Consider the following 16,194-nt stretch of genomic DNA (forward strand, 5'->3'; position numbering starts at 1 on the left):
CTGCTGGCTACCAGTGGACAGTGTGACCCGGAAGTGAGTGCCGCCCTCCGGAGCAGACAGCAGGCGCTGCCCGATGCCGACCTCTACCAGGAGCCCCATCTCTTCTGACTGGACCCTGCGCAGCTCCTTGGTAAATAATTTATTACAAGCATAACATGGAGCTCTTGCACTAAAAAGTGGGTTACAAATCTCCTTGATTGCTTTAGTGGGGAATAGGAATCAATTATTTAAAATCCGTCCGGCCCCGAGTCATTCAGTATTTGTAGGAAAATGCTGGTCCCAGAGTGGAGGCTGGAAAGGCTACGTGAGTTGCACACTGAGCCCACGGTCACCATGCTGCAGATCAGTGCCCTCCTGACACACAGGTGGGGGGGTACAGCATGGGGGCTCCAGGGGAGCGAGCGAGCAAAGCTGTGCTGTCAGGTTGCGTATGAGGAACTACTGAAACGGTCTTAACCCCATTTACCCCCGGAGTTCAGGTAGGCTCGGGCTTCACGGCCTGGCCCTCCACAGTCCCGGGCGGTGGCTCCAGGGGCAGGGCCTTGTCCTGGGTCTGCGTCAGAGGGTGGACCATGGACATGTGCACGTTGAGGTTGTGGGCCTTCTCGAACCGCCGGCCACACTGGTCACAGGCAAAGTCCAGCTCAGTCTCAGCCTTGTGTTTAGTCATGTGGTACTTGAGGGATGCTCGCTGCCGGCACTGGAAGCCACAGACTTCACACCTGGGGGACAGGGCCAGGTGAGCAAGGGCATGGGGGCCAGCGTGGCCATGAGAAGGTGCCCATCCCCACACTTACTGCAGAGGCTTGGCTCCTGAGTGGCGCATCTGGTGGACAAGAAGGTGCTTCCGTTGCTTGAAGGTCTGTCCACACTCATCACAGATATAGTTCCGCACCTCTGTGGACCAGAGATGCAGTAAGCACAGACGGGAGAAATGCCCAGCCCTCCCACGGAGCACGGGGGCCTCGAGTGGTGTTTCCTTACACTCAGGGCCCAAGCAAGGGGCCTGTGCAAACCTAATTTTATTCAGAGATGGAAAACTTTTTTCTTTTAGCTCTTAAGTGCTTTTAAAAAATTATTATTTTTTTAATGTTATGTTAATCCCCATACATTACATCATTAGTTTTAGATGACGTGTTCCATGATTCACTGTTTGTGCATAACACCCAGTGCTCCATGCAGAACGTGCCCCCCTCAGTACCCACCACCAGGTTAACCCATCCTCCCACCCTGGAAAACATTTCTAATACAAAACTTTTTGTTAACAGAGCACTCCAAATTGCTTAAAAATGCCACCTGGCTGGGACTTCATCAACTGTGTACATTTGAAGCCTGTCTTCTTGAAGAGAAACTTAGATCTATTTATTTGAGTAAAAATTCTTCAAGGAAGCCACATCAATAAAGCTCCATAGATCACCACTGCCACTTGGCAAATAAATTTCTTACACTCTTGAACAAAAACTGAACAGTCAGCTCTACTCCTGGACATGGGCTTGGGGTGGTAGCCATGAGCTTCTTCCTCCCGGCCATTTCCAGTCCCACCTGCTCAACTACAAACACCCACACAGACTGGCTTTCTCCCCTACTAGGTACAGTGCACCCTTAGAGTCAGTCTGTCCTCTTAGCAGTTTCACCACTGGTGTCTGAACGGAGACAGCTTGAAGACCCAATTTAAGGGAATGACTTGTGTCAGGAGATGTCCAAGAGTGCTCAGAGCAAAACACACAGGAAAATGGTTTCACAGTGAAACCAACCAATAGATTTGTCTGATAATAAAACGGACAAATCTGGGTAAAAAAAAGTAAATCATAGCTTTCTATAGTAAGGTAGTTTAACAAAAACAAGCACAATTCCTGCTCAGGAATAAAGAGAGATGCGCTCCACTGATCTTTCAAAGGGGGTGATGCCAATCAGGAGAGCAGCTCTGTGGAGAGAAGCAGCAGGTGCGGCCATCAGGCGCACGTGCAGGTCCTGTGCTTCTAACGCATGTGGGGTGGATCGTGTCTTTAAAGTTAGAGGGGAATCAAAATTGTGAGGAACGCACAGGAGCCTGGGGTTGTAATACGTATGCAGAGAAGGGATGGGGAGAGGAAGAGGGCCCTAGGCTCACCTCGTCCCACAAACACACTACTTAGGCAACTATCAAATCATCCCAAATGCCCCAGAAACCAACCTGAAGACTGGCAGAACAAATTCCACAACTGAAGGAGAAGAGCGAGAGACCGACTAGCTCACAGGGAAAAGGAATTCCCACAGCAACTGGCTCGGAAAGCCAGAGGGGCCGAGGGGCCGAGTTTCCCCAAGCTGTCACAACTGCGGGGGGTTCAAGCCTGGGGTCGTGAAGGTCAGCGGGCTTGTCTCAGGCACAGCCCAGAGGGCACAGTGCTGCTCTTGGAGGGAAGGCAAGCAAACAGCCCGTGGACCTACAAGAGCGTCCCGGGCACACGGGTCGGGTGGGAGGGGGGTGGTCGAGCTTATCTGCTCATCTCAGAGGGCGTCCCAGAGAGACCCCTCCAAGAACAAAGGAATAGCAGGTGCCCTCTACCTCCTCCACCCCTCAGCATAAACACAGGTCCAACTCAGGAACCAGCAGAGCACAGACCACACCACCAAGCCCTGCTCACCGCCCCCTCACGCCAGTGGAACCCCCCTTCCCGTCCCCTCTGGCCTCAGTCCCAGCCCAGCAGGCCCCCTCCCCCAGAAGACCGGCCCAAGCCCCTGCTCACACCATGTTCCCCAACCCGGGAGTTCTGGAGTCTGTGGCGACAGGTCTCCTCTCACGAGCAGACCAGAGCATAGCTGGTTAAATGCACCATATTCAGACCAAACACGGCCCACAACAGGCAGAGAGCGCCTCTGCAGATGAGCGGCCTGAAGGCTAAAGCGGCCAGGACACACGAGCAGAGCACACGCCACGCACGCTGGAGACACTGCCCGAAGCGCCGGGCCCTGGGGAGCGGCCCACTACAACGCGGGGCCCTGCAGGACTGGGTCAGGCCATTACCCCCAAGAACACACAGAAGTGGGCACAGAGACACAAAATGAGAACCAACAGGAAGAGTAAGCCCTCAGGTGCGGATGGTGCTTGTGCATGGGGGTGCTTACTATCTTCTCTGTGCTTGCTTTTTACAATTTCTACAATGAGCATGGGTTACTTTTATAATCCAAAAAGCACATATTGTTATTTTTTTAAAGTAATGATAAAACCACCACAATAAACCTGCAGAAAGGCACTGGGATTTCTTCACTGTCAGTTCCACAGCCCATACGCATGACCCGGAAGGCACAGCCCCAGGCCTCTTTGAAGGGTGTCCAGCCCCCATAAGCCACCCAAGGGGACTGTATATGTGAGTGTGGGAGAACAGGGCACGCACCTGTGTGGATGAGCTTCACGTGACGCTGCAGATAGCGATCGATCATGAACACCTTGTTGCAGCCAGGGTGGGGGCAGGGCCTCTCCCGGACCTCCTCGTGGTGCTCCTTTATGTGCTTCTGCGGGACAGACCGCAAGACCATGAGTGCCTTGGCCAGGACAATTCCCCTGATCACATAGCACATGCCTCCCACGGGTCCTACATGGCACCCTCAAAGGAAGAGACCCAACCATTCCTCACTCAACAAGAAGTGGGTGCTTCTCCCAGGAGTGGAGGGCTCACTTCTTGGCCCATGGCTGCTCAATTCTCCATTCACGCAGGCTCACGTGAGCCCCTGGGGACAAGTCTACACGAGGCTCTACAGAAACATCTGGTCCTCCTGGTCGACCACACACAGCAGGCAGCCCCTGGCGCCGGGGCAGTGCCCCTTCTCACCTTCATGCCGTCGGCCCCTCGGTACACAGCTGTGCAGCCCTGGTAAGGGCACTTGTAGATGGTGGGTAGCTCCTCCCTGCAATGCAGAGCACACATGGAGCTGCTGCCCCGACGGGCAGGCCAGCCCTCTACCCAGGCCTCACCTCTCACAGCGGAGCTTGTTCTTCCAGCCCGGCTTCGGTCCAGGCTTCTTTCGGATTTTTGGTTCTTCAGACTTCTTGGCTTCTTTGCTTTCACTCTTTTTACCAGAGACCCTGTGAGGGCAAAAAAAAAGGAAAAAAAAAAAAAAAAAGATGGTGGGGGGAGGAAGATATGTAGTCAGATTCAGTGCTGTTTCTGATCTCCATTGCATATGTGTTTCTCACTTTTCTTCATGGTTCTCTCTCCTCAAACAGGAGAGGTAGGGTTTTCCTCAGGCTTCCATGGCAACCTGCTTCAGTCTCAGTGCTCACTGGCTGGCTTCACACTGACCTTAGCCATCAGAGCTAGACCAACCCCTAGGAAAGGCAGAGGCTCTGTACTACCAGCTCGGGAAGGCAAGGTACAGGGCTACAGAGTGGGTTTTCAGGACTGAAACTTCACTCCCTTAACATCAAAACCAACAACTATTATTTGGAGACATCATGTTAAATGGTGGAGTGGGGAAGCTTTAGGGGTCAGTCCATCAAAACAACCAGTAGGCTAGAAAAAAGATCAGAATCAACAATTCTGGAACCTGATGGGAGGTGCACAGCAACCAGGCAGGGGCTCAAAGGGAGACGTGTGTTCCTGGGAGAGAGCTATGTTGCTCCACCAGCTGCCATCCCTGCTCCTTAGTCCTGCTGCTGGGGCCAGGGTGGGCAGTGGGGACCTTTTATTCAGTCTGACAGGTCCTGAAGGACCAATTCAGATGCATCAACCTCCCCCTGGGGTGTCTAGTGAAGATTTAAAGAGACATGGGGCACCTGGGTGGCTCAGCTGGTGAAGCGTCTGCCTTCGACTTAGGTCATGATCCCAAGATCCTGGGATGGATCCCCGCCCGCATTGGGCTCCACACTCAGTGGGGAGTCTGCTTCTCCCTCTCCCTCTGCCCCTCCCCCTGCTCATGCTCTGTCTCAAATAAAATCTTTAAAAAAGTATAATATAAAGAGAAATGTACACTTTTTTTTTCCTTTTTCAGATCCAGACATTGGAAAACTGCCAAAAACAGAAGGGAACTTTTTATTTAGGGCATTATATGACAAGCCTATACCTAACATCATCCTCAATGGTAAAAGACTGAAAGTTTTCCCCTAAGATCAGGAACAAGACAAAGAAATGCCCATTTTTGCCACTGCTACTCAACACAGTATTAGAAGTTCTAGCCACAGCAATTAGGCAAGAAAAAGAAAAGAGATCTAAATTAGAAAGAAAATTACCTATATGCACAAAAAACATGATCTCATATGCAGAAAACCCTGAAGAATGCACACACACAAAAGTAAACAAATTCAGCAAAGTTGCAGGGTACACAGTCAACACACAAAAGCCAGTTCTACTTCTACACACTAACAACGAACGATGCAAAAAGAAAATTTAAAAACAATTCATTTGCAATAGCATCAAAAAGAATAAAATACTTAGGAATAAAGTTAACCAAGAAGATGAAAGACTTACACATTAAAGACTGTAACACACTGCTGAAAGAAATTTAAAAAGAACTGAAGAAGTGGGAAAACATTCCGTGTTTATGGGTTGCAGGATTAATATTAAGATGACAACACTTCTCCCAAAGCCATCTACAAACCCTATCAAAATCTCAGTGGTGTTTCTGGCAGAAACAGAAAAAGCAATCCTAAGTTCAACATGGAATTTCAAGGGATACTGAATAGCTAAATAAGTCTGAAAAACAAAGCTGGAGGACTCACACTTCTGATTCCAAAATTTATTATAAAACTACAATAATCAGTGCGCTACTAGTACAAAAACAGACATACAGACTAAGCGAAGAGAACTGAAAGGCCAAAAATAAACCCCTCACAAGAACAATCAACTGAGGGGTGCCTGGGTGGCTCAGTCGTTAAGCGTCTGCCTTCAGCTCAGGTCATGATCCCAGGGTCCTGTGATCAAGCCCCACATTGGGCTCCCTGCTCCGCCAGAAGCCTGCTTCTCCCTCTCCCACTCCCCCTGCTTGTGTTCCCTCTCTCACTGTGTCTCTCTCTGTCAAATAAATAAATAAAATCTTTAAAAAAAAAGAACAATCAACTGATTTTTTGACAAGGGTGCCAAGACCCCTCAACGGGGGGAGGAGAGTCTCTTCAACAAAAGGTGCTGGGAAAGCCTGATGTCCACATGCCAAAGAATGAATGTGGATCCCTACCTTATTCCATATACAAACATTAACTCAAATGAATCAAAGACCTAGGAGCTAAAACTATCAAATTCTTGGATGAAAACATGACCTTGGATTTGGCAACAGTTTCTTGAACATGACGTCAAAGGCAAGGCAACACGGGGCCCCCGGCTGCCTCAGTCAGGGGGGCATGTGACTCGATCTCAGGGCTGTGAGTCTGAGCCCACGCTGGACATAGAGATTATTAGGGGGAAAAAAAAAAAAAAGGCAAAACAACAAAAGTAAAAACAGGTAAAATGGACTTCAAAATTAAAATTAAAAACTTCTGGGGCGCCTGGGTGGCTCAGTCGTTAAGCGTCTGCCTTCGGCTCAGGTCATGATCCCAGGGTCCCGGGATCGAGTCCCCCACTGGGCTCCCTGCTCGGCAGGAAGCCTGCTTCTCCCTCCCCCACTCCCTCTGCTTGTGTTCCCTCTCTCACTGCGTCTCTCTCTGTCAAATAAAATCTTTAAAAAAAAAAAAATTTAAAAATTTCTGTGCACCAAAGGAAAGTATCAAGGGAATGAAAAAGATAATCCACTGAATGGGAGAAAATGTACCCTACAACTCAACAGCATAAAGACAAAACAAGTTAATTTAAAAATGGCCAAAAATAAATAAATAAAAAGAAAAAAATCATTTAAAATCTGAAAAAAAAAAAAGGGCAAAGGACTTAAATAGACATTTCTCAAAAAATATAAGCATGTTAAAAGATGCTCCATCATCACTAATCACTAAGGAAATGCAAACCAAAATGACAATGGGATACTACTTTACACCCTAGAGGATGAACACTAGAAAGGAAAACCGGTTTGAATCACTCTATTATATGCCTAAAACTAATATAACACTGTGTTAACCATACTAAAAATTAGAAAAAAGAAAATGGCCACTGTGGAAAGCGGTATGGATGTTCCACAGAAAATTAAAAATATGTACACATGAAACTAATAGAACATATACTGAGATTACAATTAAAAAATTAATAAAAAATAAAAAAAAAAGAAATAGAATATGAGGGTTGCCTGGGTGGCTCAGTTGTTAAGCATCTGCCTTCGGCCCAGGTCACAATCTCAGGGTCCTGGGATCGAGCCCGCATTGGGCTCCCTGCTCAGCGGGCAGCCTGCTTCTCCCTCTCCCTCTGCCCTTCCCCCTGCTTGTGTTCCCTCTCTCGCTGTTGTCTCTCTCTGTTATTTATTTATAAATAAATAAATAAATAAATAAAATAATAGAATAGAATATGATCCAGTATTTCCACTACTGGGTATTTACCCAAACAAAAAGAAAACACTAATTCAAAAAGATACAGGTACCCCATGTTTACGGCAGCACTATTTACAATAGCCAAGACATGGAATCAGCCCAAGGGTTCCAAGATGAATGGATAAAAAAGATGTGGTATATATATAACGGAACATTACTCAGCCACAAGAAAGAATGAGATCTTGCCATTTGCGACAACATAGATGGACCTAGAGGGCATTATGCCAAGTGAACTAAATCAGGGAAAGAGAAATACCCTGTATTTTACCTATATGTGGAACAAAAATCAAACCAACAAAAGGAGAGAACGGATGGTTGTGGGCTGGGGGGCATTCATTCCACTTCAGGAATGAGGGATGCAGACAAAGCATAGAGAATACAGTCAGTGTACGTAACAGAGCTGCACAATGGCCCATGGGCAGCTACGAGTGATGGGTACAGCACAACGTACAGAGCTACCGGGTCAGTATGTTGTGTGCCTGACACGAACACTACATGTCTACTACACTTCACTTTAAAAATAAACAAAATAGGGGCGCCTGGGTGGCTCAGTCGGTTGGGCGACTGCCTTCAGCTCAGGTCATGATCCTGGAGTCCCGGGATCGAGTCCCGCATGGGGCTCCCTGCTCGGCGGGGAGTCTGCTTCTCCCTCTGACCCTCCCCCCTCATGTGCTCGCTCTCTCTCTCTCATTCTCTCTCAAATAAATAAATAAAATCTTTAAAAAAAATGCCTCTTTATTAAAAAATAAATAAATAAACAAAATAATGGGGTGCCTGGGAGGCTCAGCTGGCTGTTAAGTATCTGACTCTTGATTCTGGCTCAGGTCATGATCTCAGGGTTGTGAGATCCAGCCCCACGTAGAGCTCTGCGCTGGGCGTGGAGCCTGCTTAAGATTCTCTCTCCTCTCCTGCTGTAACCCCCGTCAGCTCTCTCTCTCTAAAACAAAAACAAAACAAAAAACCCCACAAAAACAAAATAAATGTCAAAATTAAAAACATGGAAAATTAAAAATGTTGACAAGGATTTGGAGAAATTAGAACCCTTGTACATTGTTGATGGGAATGTAAAATGGTACAGCTTCTATGGAAAACTGTAAGGCAGTTCCTCAAAAAGTTAAACATAGAACTAGCATATGACCCAACAATTCTACTTCTGGGTATACCCAAAGAACTGAAACAGGGACTCAAACAGATACTTTTCTTTTTTCTTTTCAAGTAGGCTCCACAATGCAGGCCTTAAACTCACGACCCTGAGATCAAGACCTGAGCTGAGATCAAGAATTGGATGCTTAACTGACTGAGCCACCCAGGCGCCCCTCAAACAGATACTTGCAGGCCAGTATTCATAACATTATTCACAATAGCCAAAAGGCAGAAACAACCCCAAATGACAGAAGAATGGATCGACAAACTGTGGTCTATCCATACAACCGAATATATTCAGGCATAGAAAGGAACAAAGTTCTGATACATGTTACAACACGGATGAATCTAAAAAACATTATGTAAAATGAAAGAACCCTATCAAAAAGGACAAATATATATTTGTCAAATACATGTATATACTTCTATGAAGTGCCCTGATGTAACTAGATTAGCGGCTGCCAGAGCCTGGGAGAGGGGAAAGAGGGAAGTCATCACTTAATGGGTATAGAGTTTCTGCTTGGGACGATGAAAAGTTTAGAAATAGTGGTGATGGTTGCACAACACTATGAATGTACTTAATGGCCGCCGAATTAACTGCACATTTAAAAATGATAAAATGGGGGGCACCTGGGTGGCTCAGTCCCCAGCTAAGGACCCAGACAGGCATGTCTGCTAAAAGGAAGTCACACGGACCAGGGCTGTTCAGAGGCCCTGTCCTAGGTTTCCAGTTGTGATTCACATTGTAGCACCCAAGGAACCATGTGGCCACAAGGTCTGAGTGTCTCTGTGGGCACAAAGGTGCACCCAGAGCTGTGGCCAGCCCACTGCCACCTGGTCCCACCTCCTGCAGGGCATGGCTTCTGTTTCTCCTTCCATAGCCATGTCAGAACTCAAAGGAAAAAAGTAAGTCAGGTTTGCTCTTTAATCTTTGTGCTGCATTTTCTTGGCTGACGGTGTGGTGCTCCTGTGTTTCCATTCTACCGCGAAACGCTCAGTAATACCCAAGTGGGGCAGCGACTACCTACAGGCCTTCTGGGTGTCCCTGGGCACAAGATGGGGAGGAAAGTGACACAAGTACACATTAGCCTTCCGTGCCAGGATCCTAGACGCTGAGAGAAAAGACAAACCCCTGGAAAGGGAAGGTCGAGACAAGGCCACAGAGACAACTCTATAAGGAAGTGATGTAGAGATCAGTGCCAGAGGCAGATCTGAGAGCAACTGCTGGGTCCCTGAGCCTCCAAGGACCTTGGCACAGAAGCAGAAAGAAGTGTAGGGTAGAGGTTCCTGCAGGAAATCAGAGGCTGACTCGGCAGACACTACTGTGGTGTGACTGAGGGCAGGGCTGGCAGAAGGGGAGGCAGGGAGCTCCCAGACTGAGGCTGAGTCACATCCACAGGCCCTGCCACTCTCACAAGACACAGAGACCAGGTCCCAGCTCACTCAGAAGCCACACTGCACTGTGTGGTCAGACCAAAGAGCAGCAGGAAACAAATGTGCTAAGCAAGGGCAGACTGGGAAGTAGAAGCCTTCGTTCCCTGTCCCCACTACTCCCACCCAGTGACCCTACCAGGCAGACTAGGTTTCCAGGTTACCCAGCGATGCCACTCCCAGACCCCAGGGACATGCAACAAGACTGCCCCCCTTACTTCTTTTCTGGGTAAGGCTCAAAGGATTCGTCCGAGGACTGGGTATTCTGCTTCTTGTCATTTTCGTCTTCACTCAGGATGTCCCTAGGGAAGAAGAGAGAACCTTTAGCAAAGGCCTGTGGTGACAGATCCAATGACACTTCCTATCTGAAAACACCATCAAATCTCCATACTCCATGTTTTAGCTCTCCTAAAAATGTCTTAGAAACCTAAAACCCCCAAATCTCTGAACTCCTCTCCTAACAGAAAGGGCAGGCCAGCAAAATGACGATTCCCCAGAAGCCTCCTGACTCCTCTCACACCAGGACCCTGAACTTGGAAAGAACCTCTCTATGGGGCCCCAGGTAGCACACGAAGACCTCAAGGAGGCAGGCTTCTCAGAAAGTGGATTTTCAGACTGAGTTAACTATTTCCCATAACTGTGAGCACCTATCCAGCTGACCGGTCAGCTGCTGGCCACTGCAAAGGTCACAAAGGCCAGGAAAAGATCTGTGTATCTGTAAACTTTATCCTAAAGCATGAAGTCAGTTTCTATAGGGCAGCGGACAGAGACAGGCTGGTGGTACACCATGGCCTTCCCCTGCAGGCTGTCACCTGTCCGGACAAGAAAGACTCAAGGCTGGCTGGTGGGCTAAAGGACAGCCTGTGACCACTCCTGGTCCTGGAGGTGTTTTTAGCACACCGACTTGGGTTCTTCCAGCATCTCAGTCATTTTTCATTGACACCCCACTGGAGTTGAGCCAAAAATCAAACTGTCCTCCTCTACTTGTTTGGATGAGGGTACATCTGCATTCCAGCCAGAGCTTATGGGGAAAGGCTGTGAAGGCCAGCTGGTGTGTGGCTGCCACCATGAGTGGTTCTCAGCTGACAAGCAGGAGGTGGCCCAGGAGCGAACAGTCCCTGACAGTGCCCTTTCCGGGGCGGGTTGTCCTCCTGCGCAGAACCTCTGCCCCAAGTCACAATCATGTCATGACAAAGGGCCAGAGACTGACTTCCTGTTTCAGTAACATCTACAGCTGGCATAAAACCACAGCCTTGAAGGAGACAAGCCAGCAACAACAAAGGAGCGACCACGGGACTCTAATTTCCACACCACCCTAGTTGTGCTCCCCCTGCAAATGCCTCAGGCTGGGGGGCCCTCTGGATCAGGAACAAGAAGCTTGGAAGGAAACACCCTCGGCCACTCGTCTCCTTCCCACTGAGAGAAGGAGAGGGTCCTGGCCAGGACACGGACAGGGAGCACACAGGTTGGCGGAGTTTGGTTTTCCAAGGAGGAATTTTAGGCTATTTAAACCCACTCTTCTCTCACCCCTCAGAAAGGTCACTGAACTCGTCTTTTACCCGATCATCCGAGGTTGAAGATGGAACCTGCTTCTCACCCAACCGCCCTGAGAAACAAAGAACAAGGCTCCTGTTACCAACACGGAGCGCAGGCAGTGCTCCCCAGCGAGGAGGCGTGCACCTGTCTGACAATGGAGCCTTCCTTGCAGGGAGCCTGGGGTCCTTCACCTTTAAATCCCACCCACCTCCCAGCCCCATCCCCCATAAGGTTCCTGCATAGCCAGACCGACCACCCCCACGACTAGCACAGGCATGGGCAGCACCAGGCATCAGAAACCCTAGCCGACAGTCCACATCAGCAAGCCCAGGCCTTCCTAGAGGTTCAGATCCAGTCGTTTAGGGGTGGGACGACTCACACTTTGTGGATGTTCCAGGACGTTTAAGAAAATCATCGTTAGCAAAGTACTGCATGCCATGCACAGCTAAAAAAGCCAAGCAGTTCTAAGAACCTCTGACACAATTCCCTTTTCCCTTCCCAGCATTTGTGCACCTCCATCTCTCTGAACTATTTGGGTAGCTACACTTTTTTTCTTCTGGATAGTTACACTTTTAAAAAAGTGCCACCGAGAGCTCGGACACAAGAGCAGCCGAGGGCTATGCACAGACAGGCGCACAAACGGAGGCTAAGAGAAGCAGGGCGGAAGCGAACCCAGCCACCCTAACACAAAGTCAGTCCATCAACAGCTACACCCCAACCACAGCACTGTGGGATCGGGTCCCAAACAAGGGCCTATGTTTCCTCTTGGCCAGTTGGCAGAGGGGCCTGTCTACACGAGCCCCACTGGGATGTCACCGGGACACTGGCTGAGACCCAGGGAATGACCTGCAGCTGGAACAAAACAGCCTCGGAGGCAGCAGCTGCCCTCTTCCCCCATGTCCCACAACAAGGACCCCATTCTTCTGCCTCCCTTCGGCCCCCTGGCCCCAAGCAGGCTTAGCAAGGAAGACCAGATGGCAGGCGAGCATGCCTTTACAGAAACTGCTGGAATAGGGTCCTCAAACCCCCCCCCCCCACCGCTGTCAGATGCCCAGGAGGAGATGCTAAGGCCGGCTCCTCCTCCTTTCTCCCAGAACCCCTGCACACAACACGATGACCACCGCCCACAACGATGCAGACATCCACTTCCTACTGAGAGCCCTGCCTGGTTCAAGACTAGGAATCCTGGTTTAACAGCCCAGAGGAGCCTCCTACCTGGGGCCCCACTTGAGGGGAAGCTTGGCTGAGGTGGGGGGCTCAGCCCAGGCCCTACAGGGATGACATCTGAAGGAGGCTGGGCCATGTCCGTGCTGGGCAGTGTCTCGGTCTCAGCTGGAACTGTGGTCGCTTTGCCCTGGGAGCTCTGAGGGGCAGCCCCAGTGGGGTTGGATCCCCGATGCTGGGTGAGCCACGGGGCCATCTCCTTGTCCCATGTCCACTTGACTGCCAATGCACTGTCCAGCAAGAGGGCCCCGCAGCTGGAGTCGGCGTCCATGGTATAGTCGTGGCCCTGGTCACAGCCCCACACGGCTTGGATAACACCGCAGTACTCGGAGGACAGTGTCCTCTGGAGGTTAGGCAGGGCCCCACAGCTGGCTGCGTGTCCATGCACCCATGCCACCAAGTCACGTAGGCCCTGGGGGCTCGAAGTGATCAGGTCCACTGAGGAAAGGCACAGAGACGCCACACCCATGGCCAGTCAGCACCCAGCCCACCTCAAGCCTACCCACGTACCACACACCAGGGGCACACTCACCCAGACACGCTCCCTCCTCTGCCCCTGGTGGGGGCTGGGCACCAACCCTGCAAAGGATCAGCATGGCCATGAGTGGGGCTGGCAGTGAACAAGATGCAGGCTCACCAGATCCCTTTCATAGGCCACCTCTCCCACATGCAGTCTGAAACTGCTCTTCCAAGGGCTGTCTCCTACACTCAGAGCCCTTCGTGGCCCTCACCTCCCCCAAGCATGTCTGTCCATCTCCCTCACACCAGTCACACTGGTGCTCCCACGTCTGCTGCTCCAGCATGATGCGTCTCCCCACTGCAGAGGCTCCCCCCAGCACTCCCTGTGCCTAGAACAGCCCCAGCGTGCAGGGTGCTTGGCCCCTGAATGCCCACCAAAGAATGAAGGAGGAACGCCTACTTTGTGCAAGTCTTCCGGTGGCCGGTCGGGGAGACGTTGACTCTCTGCAGGAAGGACTTGAGGAGGCCATGGCACTGGTAGAACTGGGTGTGGCAGTTCTTGCAGACAAACTGAGACAGAGCTGGGTCCTGGTGGACGGCCACCCCCAGCAAGTGCTGGAAGTCCCTGATGAAAACTCGCTCCCCTGGGGGTGGTCTGTCTGAGCTCTCCCCAGGTGCCCTGCCAGAAATGCTGCGGAGACTCCGTGAGGAGAACTTCCCATGGCAGAGGCGACAGTGCCCCATGGCAAGAGCCCGGCCTGTTCCTGGGCAAGCACAGGAGACATTAAGTCAGCTGATAAGGCTGCTCGCTGCACAGGGCATGTAAGACACAAGCTCCTAGGAAGCGAGCAACGCGGCCCCAGGGGAGGTGAGACCCACGCTCTGCCGTCCTCCATGGAGCTTCCCCATATATACCCCTTAAACACAAGCCCACACCTGCGCCAAAGGCAGGGCTCTGGCTCTGGGCTCCCAGTTGAACACAGAGACTTTTGGGAGATGTGCTCAATGGAGGGCCTTATGGTCCAGAAAACCTTTCAGAGAATTCTAAGTGCTTCTACAACAAGGCCAGAATTACCCTCCTAACAAAACCAGACAAGGACACCACAAGAAAAGAAAATTACACGCCAATATCCCTGACAAACACAGCTGCCAAAATCCTCACCAAAACATTAGCAAACCAAATTCAACAATACACTAAGAGGCTCATATACCATGATCCAGTGGGATTTATTCCAAGGGTGCAAGGATAGTCCAACATCCACAAACCAATGAACCTGATACATATTAACAAAACAAAGGATGCAAATCATATGAGCATCTCAACAGATGCAGAAAGTTTCTGACACAATTCAATGCCCATCACGATAAAAATTCTGAACAAAGTGGGTATAGAAAGAATGTACCTAAACATAATAAAGGTGACAGATAACAAGCTCATAGCTAACACTATACACACAGATGAAAAGCAGAAAGCTTTCCTCTCAGATTAGGAACAAGACAAGGATGCCCACTCTCACCACTTTTATTCAGCATAGTACTGGAAGTCCTAGACAGAGCAATTAGGCAAGAAAAGTAAGAAATATCCAAATAAGAAAAAGAGAAGTAAAAAACTGTCTCATTTGCAGATAATATGGCATTATATATGGAAAACCCTAAAGACTCCATCAAAAGACTCTAAGAATGCTAAGAATAAAAAATCGGTAAAGCGGCAGGACACAAAAATCAATAATGAACTATCAGAAAAAGAAATTAAGAAAGCAATCCCACTTACAACTGCATCAAAAAGGGGGCGCCTGGGTGGCTCAGTTGTTAAGCGTCTGCCTTCAGCTCAGGTCATGATCCCAGGGTCCTGGGATCGAGTCCCCCATTGGGCTCCCTGCTAAGCAGGAAGCCTGCTTCTCCCTCTCCCACTGCTTGTGTTTCCCCCCTCTCTCTGCCAAATAAATTAATTTAAAAATTCATCAAAAAGAATAAAATACCTATGAATAAATTTAACAAGGAGGTGAAAAACCTACACACTGAAAACTGTAAGACACTGATGAAAGAAAGTGAAGACACAGATAAATGAATATTCTGCGCTCGTGGATTAGAAGAAAACTGTTAACATGTTCATGCTACAAAAAGCCATCTACAGATTCAGTACAATCCTGATCAAAATCCCAATGGCATTTTTCACAAAAATAGAAGTCCTAAAATTTATATGAAACCACAAAAGACCCCAAATAGCCAAAGCAATCTTGAGAAAGAAGAACAAAGCCAGAAGCATCACATTTCTTGATTTCAAACTATATAACAAAACTACAGTAACCGAAACAGTATAGTAATGACATAAAAACAGACCGACTGATGCAACAAAAGAGAGAGCCCAGATATAAACCCATGCATATGTGAGGTCAATTAATTTACAACAAAGGAGGCAAGAATATACAATGGAGAAATGATAGTTTCTTCAATAAATGGGTGTTGGGAAACTGGACAACCACATGGGAAAGAATGAAACTAGGCCCCCAACTTAAATCATAAACAAAAATAAACTCAAAATGGATTAAAGACCTAAATGTGAGACCTAAAACCATAAAACTCCTAGAAGAAAACACCGGCAGTAAATTCCTTCTCCTCAGTCTTGGTGATGATTTTTTTGGATTCAACACTGAAAACAAAGTCAACAAACGCAAAAAATAAACAAGAGGGACTACATCAAACTGAAATGCTTCTGTACTGCAAAGAAAACCATCAACGAAATGAAAAGGCAACCTACCGAATTTGGGAAAACATTTGCCAATCATATATCTGGAAGGGATTAATACCTAAAATATATAAAGGACTAATACAACTCAAAATCAAAAACACAATCCAATTAGAATACAGGCAGCAGGGGAGCCTGGGTGGCTCAGTCAGTTAAGCGTCTGCCTTCAGCTCAGGTCATGATCCCAGGGTCCTGGGATCGAGCCCCGCATCGGGCTCCCTGCTCAGCGGGAAGC

General features: G+C 49.0%; 2 protein-coding genes across 9 annotated transcripts in view; one reads left to right on the forward strand and one right to left on the reverse strand.

Annotated features, from left to right (window-relative positions):
- Positions 1–1,425, forward strand: part of FANCA (FA complementation group A) — a 59,530-nt gene extending 58,105 nt beyond the window's left edge. For 5 of the 6 annotated variants that reach the window (XM_045890518.3, XM_045890519.3, XM_064581890.1 and 2 more), the window contains 2 exons: positions 1–130; positions 1,269–1,425. In XM_045890518.3, the coding sequence (XP_045746474.2) occupies positions 1–108 (108 nt within the window). In that variant the 3' untranslated portion in view covers positions 109–130; positions 1,269–1,425. Of the gene's footprint in view, positions 131–1,268 lie in introns of those variants that run through there. The other variant, XR_008507268.2, reaches the window with a different exon arrangement.
- Positions 113–16,194, reverse strand: part of ZNF276 (zinc finger protein 276) — a 23,200-nt gene continuing 7,118 nt past the window's right edge. For all 3 annotated transcript variants that reach the window (XM_064581902.1, XM_045890525.3, XM_045890524.3), the window contains exons 2-11: positions 13,674–13,977; positions 13,287–13,333; positions 12,746–13,192; positions 11,522–11,600; positions 10,213–10,296; positions 3,953–4,063; positions 3,810–3,885; positions 3,375–3,492; positions 798–897; positions 113–722 (exon numbers count right to left, since the gene is read on the reverse strand). In XM_064581902.1, coding sequence (XP_064437972.1) covers positions 476–722; positions 798–897; positions 3,375–3,492; positions 3,810–3,885; positions 3,953–4,063; positions 10,213–10,296; positions 11,522–11,600; positions 12,746–13,192; positions 13,287–13,333; positions 13,674–13,957 — 1,593 coding nt within the window. In that variant the 5' untranslated portion in view covers positions 13,958–13,977 and the 3' untranslated portion in view covers positions 113–475. The remainder of the gene's footprint in view (positions 723–797; positions 898–3,374; positions 3,493–3,809; positions 3,886–3,952; positions 4,064–10,212; positions 10,297–11,521; positions 11,601–12,745; positions 13,193–13,286; positions 13,334–13,673; positions 13,978–16,194) is intronic.

Source organism: Mirounga angustirostris, unplaced genomic scaffold (assembly GCF_029215605.1).
Source record: "Mirounga angustirostris isolate CCGP_5_RB_7025 unplaced genomic scaffold, mMirAng1.0.hap1 SCAF_16, whole genome shotgun sequence".
NCBI classification, from domain to species: Eukaryota; Metazoa; Chordata; class Mammalia; order Carnivora; family Phocidae; genus Mirounga; species Mirounga angustirostris.